General features: G+C 42.6%; 1 protein-coding gene across 7 annotated transcripts in view; it reads left to right on the top strand.

Annotated features, from left to right (window-relative positions):
- LOC117440316 (brain-enriched guanylate kinase-associated protein) overlaps nt 1-21100 on the top strand; it is a 49181-nt gene extending 28081 nt beyond the window's left edge. For 3 of the 7 annotated variants that reach the window (XM_034076625.2, XM_071202008.1, XM_034076626.1), the window contains 5 exons: nt 7373-7534; nt 9997-10063; nt 13549-13656; nt 14245-14325; nt 18826-21100. In XM_034076625.2, the coding sequence (XP_033932516.1) occupies nt 7373-7534; nt 9997-10063; nt 13549-13656; nt 14245-14325; nt 18826-20220 (1813 nt within the window). In that variant the 3' untranslated portion in view covers nt 20221-21100. Of the gene's footprint in view, nt 1-2490; nt 2819-4077; nt 4153-5038; nt 5216-7372; nt 7535-9996; nt 10064-13548; nt 13657-14244; nt 14326-18825 lie in introns of those variants that run through there. The other 4 variants (XM_034076624.2, XM_071202007.1, XM_034076623.1 and 1 more) reach the window with 4 other exon arrangements.
- The last annotated feature ends 846 nt before the right edge of the window (nt 21101-21946 follow it).

Below are 21946 nucleotides of genomic sequence, written 5' to 3' on the forward strand. Positions count from 1 at the left end.
GAGAGGGAGAAGAGAAAAGAGACGAGAGAAGAGAGAAAGATAATTGCGAGTTGCTATTAACTCAGGGCCGGCCCGTAGCACTGGCTAGATGTTCGCCTAGGGCACCAGATCTGTGGAGGCGCTGCGCTGGCAGCTCTGGGAGGGAAAAAAACATTTTTGACTGTTGGCGCTCATCCTAATTTTCGACCTTGATGTAACAACATTCATAATTAAGTAAATGTAACACCCTTTTCACCCCGGTTACACGTTTCATTCGCCCTGTACGATGGGCGCTGTAAGTGATGAAAATGGGGCATGTTGGCTTATCTGGCGCCCGCAGCTCGCAGCCAAAATGCGAGCGAGCGAGTGAGAGAGGGAGGGTGCACCGGTACCGGCGCTGTTGTTATTAGCATCTGGTGCTAGCTGCTCTAACGGATATAAGAAGAAGATGTTTCTACTACAATAATGTGGAGGGAGAGTCCTCTCCAGTCAGACTGAGAGGCTGATAAAGGACTCTGAGTGTTTAGATAGTTCACTTTAGTCTAAGTTACCTCAGTGGGTCTCAAACGGTTTGGTCACAATTTATGTAAACATATTTCCAAGGCACTCCTTTATAATTATTGGGATAAACAGGTTTGAAATCATTTCAATATGACAGTAACCAAAAATATCATTTAAAACTGGAGATACAAAAATGCATAAATAAATAAATGTTAAGGTAAAATAAGATATGAATGAACAACACAAATAAAATAAGTTACATTAATGTGTTATTGGCTATGGTAGGTCATTGGTTATGTTGACATACTTATTTGATTACATCCACTTGTCTAAGATGACAACAGAGACTTTCGACCCAAAACCAGCTGTTGACTTGTGGATGCAAGCATCTAATCGCAGACTCAACCAAAGAGAAAGTAGTAGGCCTACATCATCAGCTACCATGTCTGACAGAGAGGAAGACAGTGAGGAGAACAGTCAGGAGGGTAGTGATGACAGCTTGTAGGATTACTGGTCGTGCTAATGTTGTCTTGTGTTCACCTCTGCATGTGTGTTCTGTGTTCACCTCTGTGTGTTCAGTGCCGTGTGTCTGGCAAATAAAGACCCCCTCAAAAGTTACGGTTTATTTCATTTTAACGATGAGCACCAAGCAACATCTCCAGGTGCTCCTTTGAGAACCAGGGCAAAAAAGTTATGTGCACCCCTGTCTACTGTATAACCCAGTTTCCAGTCTTCATGCTAAGCTATGCTAACCAGCTGCCGCATGTTGCTTCATATTTACTGTACAGACAAGAGACTGGTGTCAATCATCTCATTTAACTCTCGTCAAAAAAGTGTTTTGTTTGAAAACTGTCGGTCTCGGATGGTACACTCTTGGTAGCTTTAGCAAAACCTCTGTAAATGTTTACTGCAGTGCCATTATAAGTCTCAATTACAACTGTGTTCTTGGTGTTGGACTCAATTAGGGCTAGGCAATATATCGATTTAATTTATGATATAAGACTGGATAATGTCTGACATTTTGGGTATCGTTATATCGAGTAAGTGTAAGTAAGTAAATGTAAGTGCATTACATTAAAATCATTACATTTTCTTAGACCACCAGACTGCCTTTCTATTATTTCCCTTTACCTGCTTAGTTATTATATCCACATAACCAATGATTATTTATCAAAATGTGCACTGTGTAAATACTTTATGAAAGCACCAATGGCCAACCCTTCGATATTGTTGCAACATCAATATCGAGTTTTTTTTTTGTGAGATTTGGTTCCCTCATACTACCAGCACTCGACTCAATTTTCCCTCTGTGTTGTCTGTCTGGATTTCAGAAGAATAGCAGACCTGTGTACAGTTAGTATATCTTTGTGTTTGTATTCGGAGCTCAGCTTGCCTCCGTCACCTCTCCCGCTCATCCTGCCATCCTCTCTGGATGTTTGCCGCGATGACTCTCCCCTGTGTCGAGTGCCATCAGCATCACATGAAATCCGTTCAGTGGGTCATTACGCCGCGATGCTGCTAATGATGTTGGTAGTTGGTGTGCAACTACTTAGTTTTGCAACTCCTGAGTTAATCAATACTGCACAGAGAAGCATCTAAACCCACACACTGACAGAATAGCACTCGAGACTGTTGATTTCTTTCTACGGGGGGGTTGAGTCATACTGTGCATGTCGTTTGGCTGCCTGCTGCAGGTTTGCTACCTTGTTAATCTGAAGGCATTCAGGGCAGAACGAGCGTCTTCTTCTTCTGCTGCTGCGGGATGAGTCAGCCGCTCGGGTCCCCCCGCTGTAATGCCGAGGTCTGGGCCTCATATAAGGGCTTTTCCTGAGAGCTTATCTATCTGCACCGTCGATGCTATCAACGAGGCAGAAAGGGAGAAACAGAAAAAAGAAGATGAAGGAGAAATGATGATCTTAAGTGGAGGCTTCACACCCAATCTGTTTCCTTTTCCTCTCTAATTCAGTGATGACTTCTCTCCGTTTCTCGTATTTGGCTAAATTGCAACTACTCTCCTCCCTAAAAGAGGCTTCCTGCTTTTCCCCTCATCTCCATTCAACAACTTGAATGTCCTCCTCCTACTACCTCCCCTTCCTCTTCTTTTCAATGCTCTCAAATGTCAGCATGGCACGAGTGGGTGGCAGGCAGCGGCATCCGAACGAGCCCCGTCTCTGGTTTTGCTGCAGTGTGAGGCTCTGGCTGAAGGAAGAAGAAGCAGGGAGTGAATGAGCGAGGCAGTGAAAGTAGTGGTGCGTTGGCGGGGCGACAGCGGACACCTGACGTGGCCCGAGATGTGTCGCTAGCAGCTGTCCTTTTTTGGACTTGTCTCGTAGAGGAGGTTGGTTTATTTAATTCCTTGAAATTAGGGGATTGAATGGGCACAGCTGATGCCGCAGCACACACACACACACACACACACACACACAAAAACATGCGCAGGTACACACTCGCCAAAGCCACATGCACACAAAAAAAATCACACCCACAACATCTTTCACACACAAACACACACACACACATCCAGAGCTATGACTCAGAGGGGAGCAGCTGGAGTGAAGGCTCCAGTGGCGGCGGTGAGCTGTCACCATCTGGAGGAGGATATTTCTCTCTGCCTCCTCAGCCAGCAGAATAAATCACCTCGCAAACAACTGTGTGTCAGCAGATCAACATGTGTCTCTGCTGTATGTGTGCCATCCGGTTTCCATGATGCGCATGTTCAGGATATATCAACGTACCCAGTGGTGTGAAGTAACTAAGTAGAGTTTTTAAGTACTGTGCTGTTTTCCTACTTTGTACTTCTACCCCACTACAATTCAGAGGTATGTTGTGTACTTTAACTCCACTACAGTCGTTTTATACCCTTAAGTTAGTTTGCAGAATTGATTAATGATGTAAAATATAGACAACACAATAAGACTTTAGATACACCTGGAGTAAATGTGCAAGCGACCTCACAGGATACAAACTAATACAAATGTGCTGCAGCTTTACCTTTTTGATAACACTTTAACGCATCAATATTTATAATCAAAACATATAATTCATATTATTCAGAATTGGGCTGATCTGCATAATGAGAACTTTTACTTTTGGTACTTTAAGTATATTTTGATGGCAATACTTTTCTACTTTTGCTCGAGTAACTTTTCGACTGCAGGACTTTTACCAAAAACAGAGTATTTCTACACTCTGGTACTTCGAGCGGAGTACTTTTCCTGCCTTTGAACGTACCGAATGTGACGCTCTCCTCGGTTACTGCAGTCACAGAGTTTCCTTTCCGCGTGGACAGTCCGCGCTCGGATCAGAGCCGCCTTGATCAAGCTTTGACGGGCCGTCTCATCTAATAACGCGCTCTATTTGTCTGCAGGCTGACAGCCGGCGCACCTGTGCTGTGGACGCCATCGAGACACACACGTTTGATGGGAGTAAAGAGATATTTGGAAAAGAGGCTTCGGTGCATTGGCCTTGTCAAACTCTTTTCATTCTGGGTGGATGTGTCAGTTCGTGTCCTCTGTGTTGTCAAAGACTTTGAAAAGGGTCAGAGGGATGTTTGTCTTTACTGATGAGTCTGATATCTGCGTGTCACAAAGGCCTTTCGTCAATATGAAGCAGTAGTGTCCTGGAAGAACACGCACACAGGCATAAAACCTAAAAAATGCATTTCCTTTTCTTGTAAGGACCCTGAAAACATTTCTCTGTCAACTTTACATGTTTTCTATTTCAATTCCACATTAAAGCAAAAACAATCTAAATTTAGACCAGTTTTAGTCATTTCTGTTTTCCTCTGTGTTCTTTTCATTGATTTCAAGTGGGCATGGTGCAGATGAAAAGTGACTGTGTGCACCGATCAAAATGTGTTATGGCGTTGTTAATCATAATGCCAGATCATTGTCTTTGTTTAATACCTGCTAATGACTTTTTTTCTTCTGAACCTTATCTTCGATCGTAGCTTATTTAGTCATACATGTTGGTCTAGAGAAATACTTCTAACTTGAAATGGCTTGACGCAGATGTTTCAAAAGCTTACATACAAGCCATTTCCCCAAAACGTGTAATACATAGATTGGAAAAACAGAGAAAAGTACATTGTAGTATTTCATTGAACCAACATGAATTCCACAAAGGTGTGATTTGTGGACTTGGTACATTTGTCCTCATATTATTTTTGAACTTTCTTGCCAAGCAGAAAGAAGCCCTTGCTCTTTAAGACTGAAGGACCAATACCCAAACTTGACATTTACCACTGATGTCTTGGTTTCTTTCATTTTCACTCCCACTGAATGTTCACAAGAAACAGCGCATTGTGACACATAAAAAACACTAACATTTGCCCAAACCGTACATCACCGTAGGACGGGGTTTAACCTTTGAGAGCTTTAAAACAGCCAGAATTGAGTGCAGAGTGTAAAGCTGTTTCGGCTTTTCTTTTCTTGCCAAGGACTAAACTGTGGGTAATGTTCGCCATCAGATGACAATCAATGCAAAATGTTGTCCTTCAAACAGGCTCCATGGTTGATCCGTAGTTACTAATAGTTTGTGTGTTTGCTTTGTTTGGCAGGGTCAACACAGGTAGAGCTCTCAGTAACTCCGCAGGCTGCACTTAGCTGGTCTCCTTTGTGGTCAACCGCTATAAACACATGAGAGGGAAGGAACACAGAGAAACCATGAAAAAGATATACATTGGCAAAACCGCCTTAAAAGTCCCCCGAAATGGCGGCAAACATCCAAAAAAGAGGTAAGAGAGAAACTCTCAGACGCCATCTCTCCATCCGTCCTCATTTTGTATCTGTTTGTCCATCTCCTCTCGCCACCCAGTGGTGCGAGCGAGCGCAGCCTCATCCCGCCTCTCCAACCCAGGAGTCATGCTGCCTCGTCATCTCATCTCACCGGAGTGAAAGCACTCATTATGTCTGACTCACGGGAGGTCACTAATGGGGGATTTTTTTTTCCATATCCCTGGAGCTACTTCACGTAACCTCGTCCTCTATCAGACAACAAACACCTGTATTCCCCTGCCAGCGCCTGCCAATCAAAGAGCTGCAGGAGTGGGGGCTGCTGGGTAATGCAGCACTGAAATGCCCTGCAGTCAGTTGACACACTCAGTGGAACACTCAGTAGGCAGGTGTTGTTGTTGTTTTACTCACGGACAGCTTTGTGGCGGTCGCATGAAAAATAAACAATATATTATCATCTCCAATAGACTTCCTTTTTGTCATTAACCTTTTATGGTACTGTGTTCAGTCAAGAGTGGAGTTTATGTAAAATAAAACATTAAAGGATGTACCACAGTTTGCACAGCACAAACCTCAAGTTACATTTATAGAAAGGGCTTTTTATTATTATCTGTTTCCATCTCTAGTTGTCATACTGTCACAAAACCTCTTGGGTACATTGGTGCCTTGCCATTAATTGTTCACATCCCTTCTTCTATACCACTATAGCTTAATTTGACTTTGCCAAGAAGTATTAGTTGCACAGTTCCCGTCACAGAAATGTAAATATCTCATGATATTTCTTTCTCTATTCTAGAGCTACTCTGCCTCTGACAAAAATGGCTTTCTGTCTCGCAAATATGTTGCATCTCTCCTGTGTTGAGGATTTTCAAAATTGGATTGTCAAGGTGCACACGACCCCATAGAGGATGAAATGCCTTTAATCCCAACACCTGCAGTAAAGAGAGAACATTGGGATGTATGTGTTTGGCCTGTGAATCAAATAAGTTATACCCTAATTGTATTATTTTTGTGACAGTCAACAATTCCTTTTCCAGCTGAAGTGCTTCATGAACAAAAGAAATACATTTGATTTAGAAATACATTCTGAGAAATAGCTATAAAGGGATAGCTAGAGCTAGAAATCCGATGATACCTCCACTTAGTGACCTGAAAACATTGTCCTGTCCCTGATTTCCCCCTCAGTCTTCTTCAGTCCCCACCTTCTTTCCCGTTCTATGATCGAGTTAAAAGAGAGAGAAGGAGAGGAAGAGCTGCGTGACGACATCTCCATCCCCTCTCTGCTATCTGTTATCTGGCTGCAGATAGAGTCATTAGCCTCCTTTCTCCATCTGTCCGTCAATACAGGGTCCATTAAGCCCCGCCGTGCACATTCAGATCCATCACGGCAACAGACATTTCCTCTTTTCCCACTCACACGTGCTCTTTTATTAGATTGAAGCCCAGGTAATGCACATACTCTGAAAATAGCCATCATGTTGCTGTCGGGCTGAATTATGTGTGGGGGGTATCGCTGTTCCGTAAATCTGAGACTTCACAGTCTATTCATGTGATGTATTAGAGTTCATTGGCTCATATTTCATCACAGATTACACCCTCCTTTTTTTCTCTTTGGGACCAATCTCACTGATGATTGGGTTTCTGTGATGTGCTGCAGAGCTTTAATGCCAACAAAAAGAAACCTAATGCTTAAATAACTTAAAAGAAAGAAAGAGAAAGACGCTCTGTTTCCTTTGCTTATCCCCGCCGCCTGGATCCCTAATGAGAGATCTGTGTTTTGGTCCCATGTTTTTTCCATACAAAGCACTTTCCTACACAACTGTTCAGCTTGTATCACCCTCTCATGATGTTCTCATCACCGCTGCATGGCCACTCAGGGGGCATTCGAAAGATATGTAGACCGTATAAGTCAATTTAGATAAGCATACACCCAAGTTACAAGCTTGTACCCTGCGCCATATGCCCTGAACCAAATCATCGTGTGTGTGTGTGTGTGTGTGTGTGTGTGTGTGTGTGTGTGTGTGTGTGTGTGTGTGTGTGTGTGTGTGTGTGTGTGTGTGTGTGTGTGTGTGTGTGTGTGTGTGTGTGTGTGTGTGTGTGTGTGTGTGTGTGTGTGTGTGTGTGTGTGTGTGTGTGTGTGTGTGTGTGCGTGTGTGTAGCTCAATGCTGGAGCAGAAGGAGGACTTGAGGAAGCGGCTGTCGTACACGACACACAAGCTGGAGCTGCTGCAGGGCGAGTTCGACTCCACCCGGCAGTACCTGGAGACGGAGCTGCGGCGGGCCCAGGAGGAGCTGGACAAGTTCACTGATAAACTGCGCAGGTAGGCCGCGTACTGTGCAACACGGTGCGCATAACCACTATACTTTCAATCAACATGTGTTTAATGTCTGAGCAAATGTACTTACTTTACATTTCTCTGAATCAAAGTAGAGAAAAGGGCTTCACACCATACTGCATAGTAAGGATACTGAAAATAAAAAAGGGGGAAGGAGGTAATATTAACGAGTTAAAGTGGTTATGGTTTATGGGACAATTAATTGGAAGATGTAATTATTTTCTAAGGGAACTACATAGCTTTGCAAGGTGGATCTTTAAAGCTATCACTTCGTACAAATCGCTATGTTGTTTTCCTCTAAATAGAGTAAACTCGTAAATGCTTATGATTATACACTGGTTCTTGGCTATAATCAAGAGCTTTTCCTTATTGCTAAATCCAATTGCAATTGTGTAATTGTATTAGGTCAGTCACTGCAGGCATTAAAGCGGTGTGGTTCCTTTAGCTAATAAAGAACATTTCTCCAAAACAGTTAATTTGTGACTTTAATCTTTTTGGGAAGAGTTTTTATTTTTCTATAATGTTATAATGGTTAATGATACCTCGGAACATATTAGAAAATACTACTTGTAATTTATTTGTACTTTCTTATTAAGTACTTTAATCTAGATATTGCTTCCCCTGGCTCAGAATGTATTTGTATTTTGTCACCGACAATGAGGTTTTAGGAATCTTTTTCTTTTTATAGTAAAAGTAATTTAGACTGCTATTATAAGAGATACCTGAGTATATCAGGGAAAACATGCACGCACAGGGGAGACGATGATGAGACTAGCTGAGTCCAACATGTACAAATAAACAAAAAGCACCCAAAACAATCCAATCCCAAAAAAGGTCTTCTATTAAAAAGTTAAAAGATGAGATGAGACATTCAAGCTTTCTATCCTTTTTTAGTTTTTCACTCTATTTCCGGCTACTAAGTGTTGCGCTAAACTTTCAGTATTTACCCATGGATTTGCAAAGTTAGGCAGCCGTGTGTTCTGGTCCAGTGAGCAGCAGCTTTCAGAGGAGAGATGTAACGCACTGTGGGGGTTTTAAGCAGAGGCCCCTATAGCCTGAATAAAAAAAGACAGTATGTATTCATTCTGTCGAAACATAAAATCCAGAGAAACCAAGAGACACACTTTGACCTAATTTCCCCAGAAATTAGTACCAAATAATGAAAGTCTTTCTAGGAAACTTCCCTTACAACAAAACATTAGCAACGTATCTGCTTTTTGAGCCAAGAAAAAATAACTAAGTCTATGAATACCAAGCTGAGGAAGTATTTGTTCTTGGAAATGTGAGTTCTTGTGAATGAAGTATTTGTCTCATCAGCCATTTGTAAAAGCTCAGGGGTGTATCGTGGCTTCTGCAGATGTCAAGAGCAGATTGTAATCTTCACAATGGTTGAATTGGAGCGGAGCCGAAATACATTGAAGGCAATGTCGTCTACTCTGCACAGAAATTGGCGCGACAAAAATAAAATCAATATCCCTTACGAAGGATTTATATAATTATGGACTAAGAATGTCACCTTGTGGAACACCGTAACAGCCCTTCGCTACTAATGACGTGTTTTGCTTATTGTTACTTCCCTTAAATGATTGACCTTCACACACTACACATGGTGATTGATTGGTAGATACAAAGTATTATTTAAGCAGAGTCAATCAATGCAGATAGCTTGTGTTTACCTTGATAAACAGATATTTCAATCCATAACAATGCAATTTGTCAGGTCAAATGCAAGAGTGAAGAGTATTGCAGGTCTAAGAGTGATCAACACATTGAGCAGGGTTTTATAATTATAATTATCATGGTCAATTATAAAACTTTATCATTTGTGTTCAAAGCAAAGTCACTTTTCTTAAATGCTGGGTTGCTGTGAGTCCAGTCTCTCCACCTGAGAGGAAGGTTAGTGCCCAAACATTGCCTAACATTGCAAACACCAACGACTAAGCCTTTTCCAGAGGAAGGATAACATCAAAACAAGGAAGTGATCAACAGTGAAGGCAACCCCTGGGGGCAATATGTGGCAAGTTCACCTTCAGGCAAACATCTAAACCCGCGTCAGCAATGTTTATTTACTGTCACTGCAGAGGGGAGATAAAAAAGTGTCCGCACTGCAGCTTGCACCCCTTAGATTTACGTTGGGGACCCCTAGATCCACGGGGCATAGGTAGTAGTGAGTGATCCACATTGGTACGTTGCCTTATACAACATTTCTCAGCATCTGGGTCCAAAATAAAAGCCATTAGCTTAATCATCGTATAAGTAGAGTTAGGTCAAGTCAGTGAGATGTGAAAACGACTTACAAGCTGCAAACTGAAACTGTGGTTAGGTGTGTATCTCTAACTTGTGTCCTGCTGAGCCTGCAATACTGCTTATGTTCAGTTTGTAGAAGTCTACTCGACACCGTAATGTAAGCTATTGTCTGTAAGTGAGCATTTATTGTGTCCTTTCAGAATACAAAGCAGCTACTCAGCACTGCAGAGGATCAACCAAGACCTGGAGGAAAAGATCCACAGAAATGTAAGCGTGTGTGTGTGTGTGTGTGTGTGTGTGTGTGTGTGTGTGTGTGTGTGTGTGTGTGTGTGTGTGTGTGTGTGTGTGTGTGTGTGTGTGTGTGTGTGTGTGTGTGTGTGTGTGTGTGTGTGTGTGTGTGTGTGTGTGTGTGTGTGTGTGTGTGTGTGTGTGTGTGTGTGTGTGTGTGTGTGTGTGTGTGTGTGTGTGGTCTAGCATTACTATACTTGTGGGGACCTAAATCTGTTTACATAGTCACGTGTGGGGACCGGCTTCCCTTATGGGGACAAATTGGAGGTCCCCATGAGGGGGATCATTAATTTTAGGGTGAAGACTTGGTTAGGGTTAGGGTAAGGGTAAGGGTTAGGCATGTGTTGGTTCTGGTTAAGGTTAGGATAAGTCTCCAGGAAATGCATGTAAGTCAATGTAATGTCCCCTGAAGTGATGTATACATGGTATGTGTGTGTGTGTGTGTGTGTGTGTGTGTGTGTGTGTGTGTGTGTGTGTGTGTGCGCGCGCGCGTGCGTGCGTGCGTGCCGTCATGTGTAATGCCATGCTTGAGGACCTGTCGACACAGAAGAAAGAGCTTCTCAGAGGGTTTAGATATGGTGAAGAAAGCTCGGAGAGACGATTTGAATATGACTGCCGCGCTGACGTTAATTACTGCCTATTACAATTGGCTGTCCTCCTTCCAATGGCAGAGTGATGGCAAAGCCATTGTTCCTCAGCGTGCCGCACCTCACTTCATTTGTCAGACGTAGCTTTAGCCGCTGGAAAGATACAATTAACCAGCCTGCCCGGGAACACTGCATGACAATCAGGTGTCGCTGCTGTTGAATGGACCGCTGAATGCGTCTCGGCCCTCCTCGTGATTACAGCTCTACAGCAGCGAGCCGAGGGTCAATAAGGAGCCGAGGGTCATCGAGAAGAAGAATTGTCTTTTCTTTTAAAAAATACACTCCAACAGTTTTTATTCTCCCGAAGCGTCAGCCGTTATTGCTCCATCTCACGTGCTCCCCCTCCCAGGTGTGTGAGCGGTGCAGAGTAAGTCTCTGGAATCGTAAAGCGTGTTTACCCCAGAGGTGCCACAAACACATCTGACCCCGCGGCCCTGCACAACTATAGCGAGTGTAATTACAAGACAGATAAACACAGTGATATACTTTGAGTGCTCACACGGCGTAGGGGAAAGCCTGAAGAGAGAAGACAACATGTTTGCACACACTGTCCCTTTTTTTGTATCGCAGCTGTCATATAGCGTCTCACACTGACGGGATTTAAACACAGCACACAATGGATTCACACAAACACCATCGTGCATCATACAGACAAACATTGGTTCTGTCCACACCAGCCAACAAGAGGAGAACATGTACTTCTGCGTAGCGCTCTGTTTACTGACATCAGGGTTTCTTGGTTACCCATAGTAACCGACAGATTCAGCTACAGCATGTCCTGCTGCCACTTCTCAATGTGTGAAGTTTCTTAGTGTATCTTTAGTGTATCCATCCTGTGTTTATATTTAGAGCATGCATCTCACACACCATCTTATACGGAGATTATATTATACAATCATCTGGTTAGTGACTTTCACACGCTGGTTTACCAAAGCTTCATATTCACAACGTGTTACGGTTTATTTGGTGGATTAGATCCTTATTATGATTGATTGATTGATTGATTGATTGATTGATTGATTGATTGATTGATTGATACATTTATTTCGAACAAGTAAAATAAATAATTACAAAACAAAACAAATGTTGCAGTGCATAGTCATGTAAGAGAAATCAAAACAAAAAATGACATTTACAACAACAACAACAACAACAACAACAACAACAACAGCATTAGCAACATAAACAGTGCCACATCTAGTGTTCTCTGTGAGTGTTCCCTCACACTAGATGTGGCACTGTTTATGTTGCTAATGCTGTTGTTGTTGTTGTTGTTGTTGTAAATGTCATTTTCTGTTTTTAGTTTTTGAGGGAAAGGAGTGAGAAGAAGTATAATTTATTTAATCTCACCCCCTTGTCCCTAAATGATTGATTGATTTATAATCTATAATCTGTAATAATTATCATTATTATTAATTAATATTGTTATTATTAATCTGCTTTGCCTGTTGATTGACATATATACATATACACATATGTACATATACATATTATTTTAACGCGATTAACGCATGTGTATTTTTTTTCCTCGGCCGCCCCGTAGTTTCAGACCGCATCGAGTTTAAAATACCATCTGCTGACAGCCCCGCTCCTGCCGCCCGCTTGTGGCAGACCACACTTCCAAGCTCACCGGCAGGCACCGACTGGCCATCGGGAGGACCGGGAGGGTGTGTGTAATGTGGCCCGAGCGAGCGAGAGAGAGACCTTACGTGCTTGTTGTTGTTAGCATCTGGTGCTAGCTAGCTGCGCTAACGGATATAAGGAGCCGTTTAAATGAAAACAGAGGAGCGACATTTCGCCACAACTGCACCGAGCACTTGATGCAGGAAGCCAGACAGTGGGACATTGTAGGAGAAGTCAGCACACTCATGATTGCAGCAACATGATCGCAGCGTCCAGGCAGCTCCCGTTCGAGCATATGCCTTGAGTTGCACATAGCTCCAACACACACACACACACACACACACACACACACACACACACACACACACACACACACACACACACACACACACACACACACACACACACACACACGCACACACGCACACACACATATATATACATATATGTACATATACACACCTACATACTCACACATATACACATACACATAGTCAAACACCTTCCCCATCCCTGTACCTCGAGAAAATAATGTCTCTGTATTTCCTCTTGAACTGGTTAATGTGGTTCTGTATTTTAATTGGGTGAGTCTTAATCGGTGGATGTTGCTTTTATTTGGATAATATAGCAAATTCCCCAAATAATTGACAGACAAGTCAAATAATCGGAGTTAGAACGTGGAATGGACTTCATCCAGACCTCTCAAGTATTACTAGTCATCAACAATTCAAAACTAAAGTAAAAACAATTATATATTTGCAGATTACTCCAGCTAACAAGTATTTGATATTCCCAGTATTACTTATATATGCATTTACTTTTTTTCTTGCCCTAACTTTTATTTATTTTTTCCAGTTTTCATTAGTTTTCTTTATTTTTTTTGTACTCCTTAATTTCTATACGTTTTTGACGAAATAAGTGTCATTATTGATGCTAATGATGATGCACGGGAGGGCTACTCCCCATACGCTATGCTTCAGCCCTCCCGCTTCTACTAATTTTGTTCATTTGTGTGTATGAATTATACGTTTTTGTTTTTGTATGATTTTAGTAGAATACATTTAAAAAAATATATATGTTCAGTGCTGTTTATAAAACGATTGCAAAAACTGAAATGCACCTTTTGTTGAGTGTTGTTTGTGACCACCAAACGTATTCTATAATGATTTCTGTGATCCGCTCTCTTGTCTTTAGTCCCAGCATCATGACGATGAGAAGCGAGCGCTCAGCAGAGAGATCATCGTCCTCAACAACCACCTGATAGAAGCCAAGCTCACCATCGAGAAGCTGCAGGAAGACAATGTAAGAGCCTCATATAATAAAGCATCTCCACCATGTTTACCTACCTTAGCAAAAACATTTCTCATTTGAATGTGATGTTTTTTCCCTGTTAGCTGTTGCTTTTTAGATAATTCTATTTACTTTTTTTCCACTTTCATGCTTAGATTGTCGGAGGGAAAAAATGAAAAAACACAAAACTGTAGAGGCAGTTCAATGCAAATCAAGTGAAGTTTATTTATATAGCACATTTCAACAACAAGGGGATTCAAAGTGCTTCACAAGAAACAGTAAAGCAATGAAACCTTATGCAAAACAAAGAAATCATGAATACATAATCACATTTAAAAACTGTCATTGAAAAGCCAAGAGAAAACAAACAAATCCAGCTCAAATAGAATAAGATATGTATAAAAAAATCACAAGAATAAAAGTGTACTGAGTAATATTTGATAGTATTAACCTTCCTCATTTTGCACACAATCAACAACACTCAAGGCAAAGTGGGTTTAAGGGTTGAATTATCAGTGGACATTATGAAAATACTTAACAAAATAAGTGAATATTCATCCCTAAATGTTCATTCCTAATTGTGTTATCGTGTCTCCATAGGACATGTACAGGAAGGACTGTAACCTGGCCGCTCAGCTTCTGCAGTGCAACAAATCTCTGTACAGGGCGCAGCTCTCTGAGGTGAGGCCGACACCGACTGCTGCATGTCACGCAGCGCACATGTGAATTGTGTTGTGCTGATTTGACATCTGATTTGATATCTCAAGTTTAAGTGGAATGGTAAAATGTGTTTAAAATCGAACACAAGCCCAAAGCAACTTTTTGACCTGATATGAGCACAGTTCAACCTGCGCTTGATGTACAATGATAGATAGCCAGGGACTGTGAAAGGGAAGGACTTGATGAAATAGCTGTGATTTGTAAAAGAAAGAACAGAGTGAGCAGCATTAAGACACATTTTCCACTCAGCGTGACATAAAGATGATGTCTCGACTCTAAGTGAAGGTCATCTTTCCCTTTTGTGAGGCAGGAGAGATTAAAGAGGAGACATGGAGGAGCGGTGAAGGCTGTGGGTCACTGCAGGACAACCAGAGAGAGAGAAATCTGCTTTTCTGAAAATAACCTTCAACTCAGAGGAGAGCTCATTTACAACAGCTGAAGTTAAGAAAGAATACAGTCTTGACGTACAGTGTAGTTTACTTCGACAGTAGCTTTGAAAAATCAAATATACAATGTATTTTATTTGCTATTGAAGTGTGGTAACCTTAAAGGTGGGGTAGGTAATTTTGGAGAAAGCAGCTCGAGTGCGCTAGAATTTGAAAATACACAGCCGGAACAAATCTTCCACTTCCTTACAGAGCCCCTCCTCCAACACACACGAACGCGCACATGACCAATGAGGGCACGAGATAAGTTTGTGCCCCGATGGAAGGCTGACAGGCAGGTAGGCCATCCAGTTACTTTAGCCGGGCCGGCTCAGATGATTGGTCGTGCTTTTTACAGCGCTACGGCTTCCACTGATGACATTTTTTAATGGATTTTTGGTCAAAGCACTTCAGATATTCATTGCTATCGGGATGTTAAGAGCATTCCATGGAATATAACAAAAAGTGTATCTCGAGCCGGTTTCTCAAACTTACCTACCCCACCTTTAAGCTGTAAAATAAAAAAGGAACATTTCTTATTATAATTATTATTATTATTATTATTATTAAGCATAATGGTTACCTTACCAATATCTTTGGTATAAAGTATATTTTTCTGTGCTTATACCTTTGTACTTTGACTTAAAAAAATACAGTCGAATTGTTAATTTCATAACTTTTACACAGTCTTCCTGCAGGGTTGTATCGCTATTTTGTATTTGCTAAAACATCTCAGTACTTCTGAATATAGTTCACTTCGATTGTTTTACATGCAGGCTTTGATGTGAAAACTAACCGTAGCTTAAATCTTGTGTACAAACCACCAACGAGACAGGAGTGTTTTTTTCTTCCTCTCACATATTATGCAGTGACGTCAGTGTAATTATTCTGCACCGGGTTTCAGTAATCATGTAATTGTTTGACAGTGATTAGGCATGAAGCACAGCGAGCACTACTTCAAGGCACGTCATGCGGAAATGTGAGGGACAGCTCACTGTTCAAGGAGAAAGAAACGTCAGTGTGTTGCAAAATGTAAATGTAGAGCACACTGCAGCCTCATCATGCTATCCTGCTGTTGCTCGTGAAAACAGACGCACGTGGGTATCGATGAGTGTCTTAACACCGGGCTAGCTTGGCGCCACTTTCCGCTGCATCAGCCCTGGGCCCTGTGCCTCAGTCATGCGACACGAGTGGCTTTTAAAGCTGGCAAACATCCAAAAGGTTGAAAACGGCTGCATGGAAATATCAATGCAAACGGCATTTGGTTACGTAAGACTCGTAGAAATCCCCCCACACACAAACACATGCACAGCCTCTCTGGACACGGTTAGAGAGTGAACAACTGTTATGCAGGCTCGACGCCAAACATAATGGAGGTCAGAGGCTATGCATGCACTCTTTGTATGTCCACTAGTGTCCTGTGGGCGGGAGCTAATCGAAAGCATATTGATGAATTGTGCTGCAGCATTTTGAGGAGGGCAGTGGCTCTTCAGCGCCTACTGAAGTGCTCCAGTCGTTTGTTTTGCTGCAAAACAACCACAGAAAGGATGTAAAAGGACTGGGCTCTGAAACGCCCGATTAAACTGTGTGGACAGTAATTAAGTGGCGTTACCTTTGGTTCAAGTTGCAATGAAACTGTTTGGATGAAATGTCTTTTCATGTTAGTCTTCTCTCCGTCGACAAAGTTATAATTAGCTTGGCTCACATCGCCAATTAGGAACAACTGACTGGATTCCTGTTGATGATGTGCTGCAGTCGGCTTAATGCTTGTTGCTATGGAGAGGCACACATAGTGGATGGGGGCTTTTTTATTATCAAGGAAATGCTCAGAATAGCTAGAGCGATGCCTTTACTTTCCAAGGAAGGAGACTCGGTACACCTTTACTTTCACATATAATTGAAAACTTTGGAAACTCAAATACAATGATTCCAGTAAAGTCAGGTATATTCAGAGGTTGTTGTAATGGGGTATGACTGTACTATATGATACAGAGTAAGAAACTGCAATATATTTAAAGGGGACCTGTCATGCAAAATGCACTTTTTTATGTCTTTTATACATAAAGATGTGTCCCCGGTGTGTCAGGGAACTCACGCAGCGTCAACAAATAAAACCCTCTCTTTTCCTCCGTACCCAAATCGCTAAAAACGGGGCTGCGTCCGATATGACGTAATATCGGAAATGTAGGCTGGCTTTACGCACGGCCCTATCAGAAACGTTGCTATCAGAAACATGCCCGACTGTTTTGGATGTAATATGGTCGGTGCATGTTTACATTAGCATCGCTAACACTCAGAGCTAACCTGTACTGAAGAGCATGTGTGTGAAGAAGCAGGAAGTAAAAAGGAACTCACCTTGTGGTATAACCGGCAAAAGAGGAAGCCTTTGAGCTCCAAACTGTTACAGAAATAATCCTTGATAATCCATGATATGGCGTTTCATCACCGCCATATTTAGTTTAGACGGTAGCTGCCGGGTCCCGCATGAGATCAGCCCCCTCTTTTTTTTTAATCAATTTTTTTTCTTTTTTAAAGCTTTAAACCCAAAATCAGCACTTTTGAAACAGGAAGTGAAATAGAGGGATATGAGAATGGGTGATCTGTTTGGTATTTTGAGCAAAACACTTCACAGACATGTTTTTTATATATTTTTATATATCTGAGACCGATGCTATTGCCTAAAAATAGCATGATAGTTGACCTTTAATTCAGAAAGTACGCTGCAGTTTAGGCCCAATTACAATGAGAGATTTGGATCGATCCCAAAAAGAAGTTCCTAGATTAAACTGTCAGACTCATCCACAGACAAAAGTTAAGCCATGGCAAAGTATTTAGTGTCAGAAATTCACGAAAATGGTTTAAAGATCACAAGGTTTCAATCCTACTTTGATCTTTTGCCAGGTTATAATGGATTATGAAACATTTGTGGCATGGAGCATTACCCTTTAATACGCTTACCACTATTTCTCCTTTAAGCTTCAGAATGTACGGCCACAATGTGACTCTTCTCCCATCTAACCAATGTGAATACATCATGAAATGAAACAGAGTGCACTGGCTAACATGACATTTTATAGGCACCATTTTGTAAAAAGCACTCACAGCCCAAAGGATGGAGGCTAAATGAAACAGTGTTTTGTTGCACCAGCTTTTACTACAATGAAAATACAAAAGCAATTACAGAACAACAAAGGCAGCAACAAAGAAACCAGGCAGAACAGAGTACTTACTGTTGAGGGAAAATGAAAAGAAGCAAGGCATGGGGAATATATTGTGAAATACCGTCTTTGTGGTTTTTTTATTCATCAACTGGAGACTTTGATCAATTCAATCAGGTCGAAATAAATCAAAATAGGGACGTCTGATTGTGTTCGATGTGCATTTTTAAATAAGATCCAAATGCAATCATGTCTGTGGTGAAGAAGAAAAACCTTGCAGAGTTTATTATTATAACATACGCTGCTTTCATACACTATTTTCTATTTAGATCACATCAATAGACTTCTCACTAAGTGTGACATGAAACTATTAAATAGAATAAGGTGCTTGGAATATTCTATAATCGTTATGAAGCCTTTAAATGTTGTAGTATGTAAAAACCCTCCTAATCAATCTAATAAATTGAGAAATGACTTAAATAATCCCAAAGGAGAACATTGTGCCTGAGACTGCTCATAAATTACAACAACATAGGGAGATAAAAAACAACAGTGTTATACATATACAGTATACTAAAAACAGCAGTGCCTAGAATACTATACTGTACAATATGATACAATAATACCATACAATTGTCAGATAGTCTGCATCAGTTCTTGCATCACAGCTGCTTTATTTGCAACCTTAACAAATATAAGACAAGAAAACAGGTAACAGGTATGAAACCTAACTTGACACTAGAATAACAGTAACAGTCGGATACATGTAGTAAAGTAAATCAACTAAAATAGAAAAGCAGATGTGATCTCAGTACAGCTCCACCTGTCGGGACAGAATCATTTACATCAGGCTTTTCTCTTTTCTCTGACCCTTCTAGCTGCCGGCTGACTTCCAGGAGCGCCTCACCATGCACCTGGAGGAGTCTCCGCTCTGCCGCACCTACTCTGACTCCGTCGCGGCCTCTCTGATCGCCAAGGTGCTCGAGAAGCCGGACGAGGCCTGCAGCAGCAGCCAGGCCTCCCGCTCCCCCAGCCCCCAGACTCAGGAACACACTTTCGTTTTGGAGAGTTTGGGCCCCGGCGAGCGGCTCAGGCTCCGCGCGGCCTACAAGTCGGACCTGTACAGCAGCGACACGGCGCTGTACTGCCCTGAAGACCGGCAGCGCGAGAGGAGGCCCAGCATGGACGTCCACGGTGAGAGGGCGCTGCTCTACGGGCCCCAAATCTCCACCGACAGCAACCCGGAGGAGGGCTCAGTGGGTCTGAGGGCTGGCTTCTCCCAGGAGCACTTCGCTAAGTTCCCCGCCCCGCTGAGGGCAGGCTCCAGCTCCTACTCCAGCTTCAGCGGGGGGGGCTCTGAAGACAAAGGCAACGGGCCGCCCAGCAGCGCAGCGTCCTCCCCCAGACACCACTCCCTCTTCATGGAGTGGAGGGATGCAGGGGACTACGAGAGAAAGAGTGACTCTTCCTGGGAGAGGGACAGTCCGAGGGGCTTCTCCAGCACTCACCCCTTCCAGCAGGCGGAGCTGAGCCACCACCAGAACGGCAGCTCGCCCGTCTACAGCCGCACCATGTCCTCCTGCTTCAGCGAGCCCTACGAGCCGCTGCCGCCCTCTTCGTCCCCGAGCGTCGCCTACGGAGACAGTCGACGTGGCAGCACATTGGCCCCCGAGGAAGAGGAGCTGATTGGGCGATGGAGACAGCTGAGCGTAGAGGACCTGAGCGCCCAAAGCTACCGCAGCCCAGGCCGGGCGTCACCCTACAGCTTCTCAGAGCAGCACTTCTCCGTCAGGCCGTCTAAGATCCGCCTCGGCCCGCTCTACAGCAGCTTCCAGGAGGGGGGTGACTTTTACCCTCAAGAGGGCATGGACCCTGTGTGGGCAGCTGCCATCCCCAGCCCAGAGTGCAGCCCGGGGCCGAGCCAAGCCCACCTGTACAGGGCGGAGGACAGCCAGGGGTCGGAGCACAGCCTCTACCACTCAGGGAGCTCCAAGGACAGGGATGGGAACGTGGCAGCGGGCGGCCAGAGCGCAGACTATGTGGACCCCAGCCCCAACAGCTCCACCGAGTCCCTGAACCAGAGGACCCTGGAGATGGCCACAGAGCTGCAGCACTACCAGGTGGAGATGCACACCCTGCCTGCACAGGGCAGCGGGTCACCACCGGCAGGCCCACCTCCTCCGCCTCCCTACAACCAAACATTTGGCTCCCTAGGACTTTCCAGGAAAGACAGTCTGACCAAGGCGCAGCTCTATGGGACACTTCTGAACTGAAGGACTGAACAATCAGGTTTATTCTTTCATCAGACGACGCCCTGGTGCGTCCCGCTACACCTTCTGTTAGCACCGCCATGTGGTAGAAAATGGTTTGAATAGCAGCCAGGGGAATCACTCAGCATCATGAACATGTATCTGTTGCTGATCACTGAAGAGCTTTGAACGCACGGCAGTGAGTGGCAACAGTTTACACTACGAGAAAGTCACGATGATAGTTGGATGTGGGGCAAAAAGGAGGCGAGGGTCTCAAGCTGAAAGGCCCCTTACAATTTATAAGAATGTGTGTATGTATTTAAATGACAAATGTATAAATATAAACTAATATCTACAAATTCAGTGATATATTTTGTATGTCGCTGTTGGCAAGAAATACATCTAAAACAATCGGATAACAATTCAAATCTTAAATAAACCTGGAACTTGTATATAAATGATAAAACTGTCGAACACTGAGAGTGGAGTTATAATTTAGATGTGACGCCCGTATAAAGTGCACATCAATCCAGTCATTATTTGTAATGGACAGTGTTGGCCCTGTGAGGATTTAAATGTGAATGTTGAACAAAGGGAGATGACAAAAGTCAATTAATCACTTAAATGAGAAACATACATTTCGTTTTTCTTCTGTTCATTGAATTTGACAGTATCGGTGGGTGTGCTAATTGTATTGATGGAACGTTTTGAGATCTGTTTTAGCAGTTAGTATTTTTTACATTTTTGCTCTTCTATATCCCACAGAGAGGTCCTGCCCCCATTCTACCTCAGATTTGGATGCCCACACCCCCTCAAGCCACTGTAACCCTGTTCCTTTGACGGCAATGCATGTTTATATATTTTTGGTTGTTTTGTTGGCCTAATAAAGCACACATTATACATACACGCTCCCAAGCCTTCCTTTAATGTTCAGGCGATGCCGTGTGGGGACTTTAAATATCCTTTAAAGTCCAGTTGCGTATGATCTATCGCTGTCTTGGAGATAATTACATGCCCGCTGATGCAGAAGTTGAGTGGTTGAAGTGGGAGGAGGGAGACCCTTCATCACTCACGATGCTGCAGCCATGTGGCGCTGCATGCTGAGTCATTGCAAAGCCCTGCTTCATCACCAATTGTAAATCTAAAGATAGGTTTGTTGAGACAGATTTCTGCCAAGAACAATAAACTCCAAACAGAAAGGAAGGTTATTTGTGTCGTCAAGAAAATACTACAAAGACATGTTTGTTATGCACTGAGTTTTTGTGAAATTAAACACAGCTACAGAGCTAATAATACTTATATACTGATGATACCAACCAGTGTCATGCTGGTATATTAAATAAAGACGATGTGGGCAGAAAAATAAGATTATTTATATTGTAAAACAAAAAAAAACGAAGTTTGGAAATGTCAAACTGTACCAGAGACCTGCTGATTAATCTACTTTAAGGTTAATATATTGCAATATAGTCAACTATCTATTTGTTTCTCTCTTTATCTATTTTAAACTGAATAGATATGTTTGTTAAACCCAGCAAGACATTAGGAACCCTGGAGCTTGGATTGTAAAATATATTTTTCACCAAAGCATTTAGTTGATTAATTGAAAGGTCAATCAGAAAGAAATCGACAATTAAGATGAATCCGTTTCAGCCATACCGAGGTGTCCCATGATTGTCTTTCTCAGAGGATTAATCCATCAACAGATGATCTATTTAAAATTAAATATTTTCAAGCAAGTATTCAAATA

The sequence above is a fragment of the Pseudochaenichthys georgianus genome, chromosome 24 (genome assembly GCF_902827115.2).
Source record: "Pseudochaenichthys georgianus chromosome 24, fPseGeo1.2, whole genome shotgun sequence".
Taxonomy (NCBI): Eukaryota; Metazoa; Chordata; class Actinopteri; order Perciformes; family Channichthyidae; genus Pseudochaenichthys; species Pseudochaenichthys georgianus.